Raw genomic sequence first — 2,504 nt, forward strand, 5'->3', positions numbered from 1 at the left:
AATTATTTAGTGTAAATACAGTACCAATCATGTAATGGAGACAGGTTGTAACATCTGCCTGCAAAACTTCAAGTTTACAAAAGTATTGAAGCCGACGTTTTCATCGCGAAAACGTGAACGTCAAACGTTCAGCGCCGGCATCCTGTAAGTCTAGATGTTTGACAATGGCGTTTGGAACGTCGAGCATGATTCTGCTGACGTTCCAACGTCGCGTCGGCCGAATCGTCGGTCACAACCTCGCAATGTATTATGAGATTGTGCAGAAAAGAATAGATTTCTAGACATCACAAAAAGTGTACAAACTCTTTAGTAACAAAGATTATACAAATACTAATATGAATGTTTTTACGGTAAAGAAATTTAAGAACGTGTTAAAAAGTACCGTACATTCAGTCCCGCTCTCTCCCGTACTTATTATAGTTATTACTTGTATAAAAAACATTTACGATTCCAGGTCTTTTCAATAAAAATTTCGGCTAGGAAACAAAAGAACGATAAGGTATATCCCGTGGAAAGCAAAGCAAATGCACCGAACAGATCTTCTACAGATAAAGATTTGGGATCATTAAGCGGTGTTGGTTTCCGTTCGAAAAAGGATGTTCCAGTCATTTTATTAATGATTCCAGTTTCAAGTAATCTTCTCATTCTGAAAATGAATCAATTATATTATTAGATCAAATTTAGGCTATATCTTCAAGATACTTTAAAAGCTAACTTACAAATTGTCGATTTTACTTTTATACGGAAATCCTTTTCTCATGATAAATGCCAAGTTTCGTGTGAACAGAACATCGTCAGAAACTAAATATTGGTCGTCTGAATCCATAATTAGTGATTTTTCTATTCCTGGTGACGAAACAATTGCGAGTTGTGACGTTTCACCGTACATCTTAATAAACTTCTTTGCAAGTTTGGAACGGTTTATGTACAATTCCATGTTTTTAGAACTTCCGGTTTTAATAAATTTATCTTTGAGGTCAGTTATATCTTCTTTTCTAAACTGTTTTAACAAAAACTTTCGACTCGAATAGAAGTGCTTTGCCAAGGTATTTATATATCCAATTTTTGATTTCTGTAAAGAATTTTATTCTTATTCAAGTTATAGAAAAATTTTTACGAACTAAAAAATCATTAATAATCTATTAATTTATTGTGGGATTAATGTCAAAGTTTATAAAAAAGGAAAGTGCAGTATAATGTTATTTATGAATTGTTACGTGTATAAGCAGTCCTGAAGAAAATATGCTAAAATGAATTTGCTGTATTTTTTTCTATTCTAAGCGAAATCACTTTTGCTTCCTTGATCGCAGAAAGCGGCAACACAATAGAATGAAGCGATGCCACACGTGGCAATAGTTCCAACCTTGTCCCATAACATTTCCATGTTCGATTAATCGATCTGGATGAAATTTGAAACAGTTTGTGTGTATGATTAGTGTTATGCATGTCATAACATGTCACAAATTTTTCATTCTTGCGAGTAGCATTCTGTCCCCTAAATTTACAAGAGGAGAAAATGGTGATGCCAAGATAACGAACAATCTAAGTTTTCTCATATGTTTAATAGCTGTTTTCAGACTTCACCGTCCCTTATTTGATCGTTTAAGGTTTTATTTAAAATTATCAAATACTCATAAAATAACATTTCATTTATTAAATTATGCCGTATTATTAGTCAATCAGTTATTACGTGGCATGACAAGATGTGGCGTGATTGTAAAGTAAATATAAAATTACCTTAAATGGTATTATAGTACAAACGTATTGTAAACTGAAGAAAAATATTTAAAATCTCATAAAAATATGGTAAAACATTTTGAAAAGTAAAGCTCTGCTTAAAAAAGAGAATTTAAGGAAACTTAAGAAACTTGTGGCATAAGAACACTACAATTAGTATTGCCCGTAAAACTCAACGTGTTAATAAAGTGCACATTACACAAAACCATAACTACAGGAAGTTTTGGATAAAGCAATCTTATAACAATAATAAATCACAAAAACAGTCATCGTCACAGAAATACTCATCAAGCTTTACTTTGTGCTTTAAATGTGTAACTCTCTTGCCTAAAATTCTAATAATTCGGCAAAATATTAGAGCATATTTGAACAGTATCAGTGAATAAATTTTATTTTTATACAACAATTTTTAAAAGTATCCTTTATTTAGATGTTTTTAACGAGGTTTATTTTTAAGCTGGTTTTAAAGGTTTTAGGAATAAACATCTATATCTATATCTATGTATCTATATATATATAAATGGACGTGTGTGTCCCTATATTTCACTTTTTCGCCAAAACTACACATCGCACGTGAATGGTGTTTGTATGTGGTGGTAGCCCCAAGTCTCCATTCGTGCACTATGGTGGTTGCGTCTCGATAGCTATAAGGGTGCGGGAGATATGGGTTTGAAAGTAGTTGAAAGTGGAAAATTTTCTATTTCGATTTAAAAAATTTTCGAATTCGAATTGGTTCGATTATAGAACGATTGTAAACGTTCCAGAAA

The 2,504-nt window shown here is 32.1% G+C and overlaps 1 protein-coding gene across 1 annotated transcript in view; it reads right to left on the reverse strand.

The window, feature by feature from the left end:
* Window positions 1–388: 388 nt before the first annotated feature.
* Window positions 389–2,504, reverse strand: part of LOC111613437 — a 5,129-nt gene continuing 3,013 nt past the window's right edge. The window contains exons 5-6 of the mRNA XM_023354794.1: window positions 720–1,072; window positions 389–646 (exon numbers count right to left, since the gene is read on the reverse strand). Of these exons, the coding sequence (XP_023210562.1) occupies window positions 424–646; window positions 720–1,072 (576 nt within the window). The 3' untranslated portion in view covers window positions 389–423. The remainder of the gene's footprint in view (window positions 647–719; window positions 1,073–2,504) is intronic.

The sequence above is a fragment of the Centruroides sculpturatus genome, unplaced genomic scaffold (assembly GCF_000671375.1).
Source record: "Centruroides sculpturatus isolate CEXI.00-Female unplaced genomic scaffold, Cexi_2.0 scaffold1826, whole genome shotgun sequence".
Taxonomy (NCBI): domain Eukaryota; kingdom Metazoa; phylum Arthropoda; class Arachnida; order Scorpiones; family Buthidae; genus Centruroides; species Centruroides sculpturatus.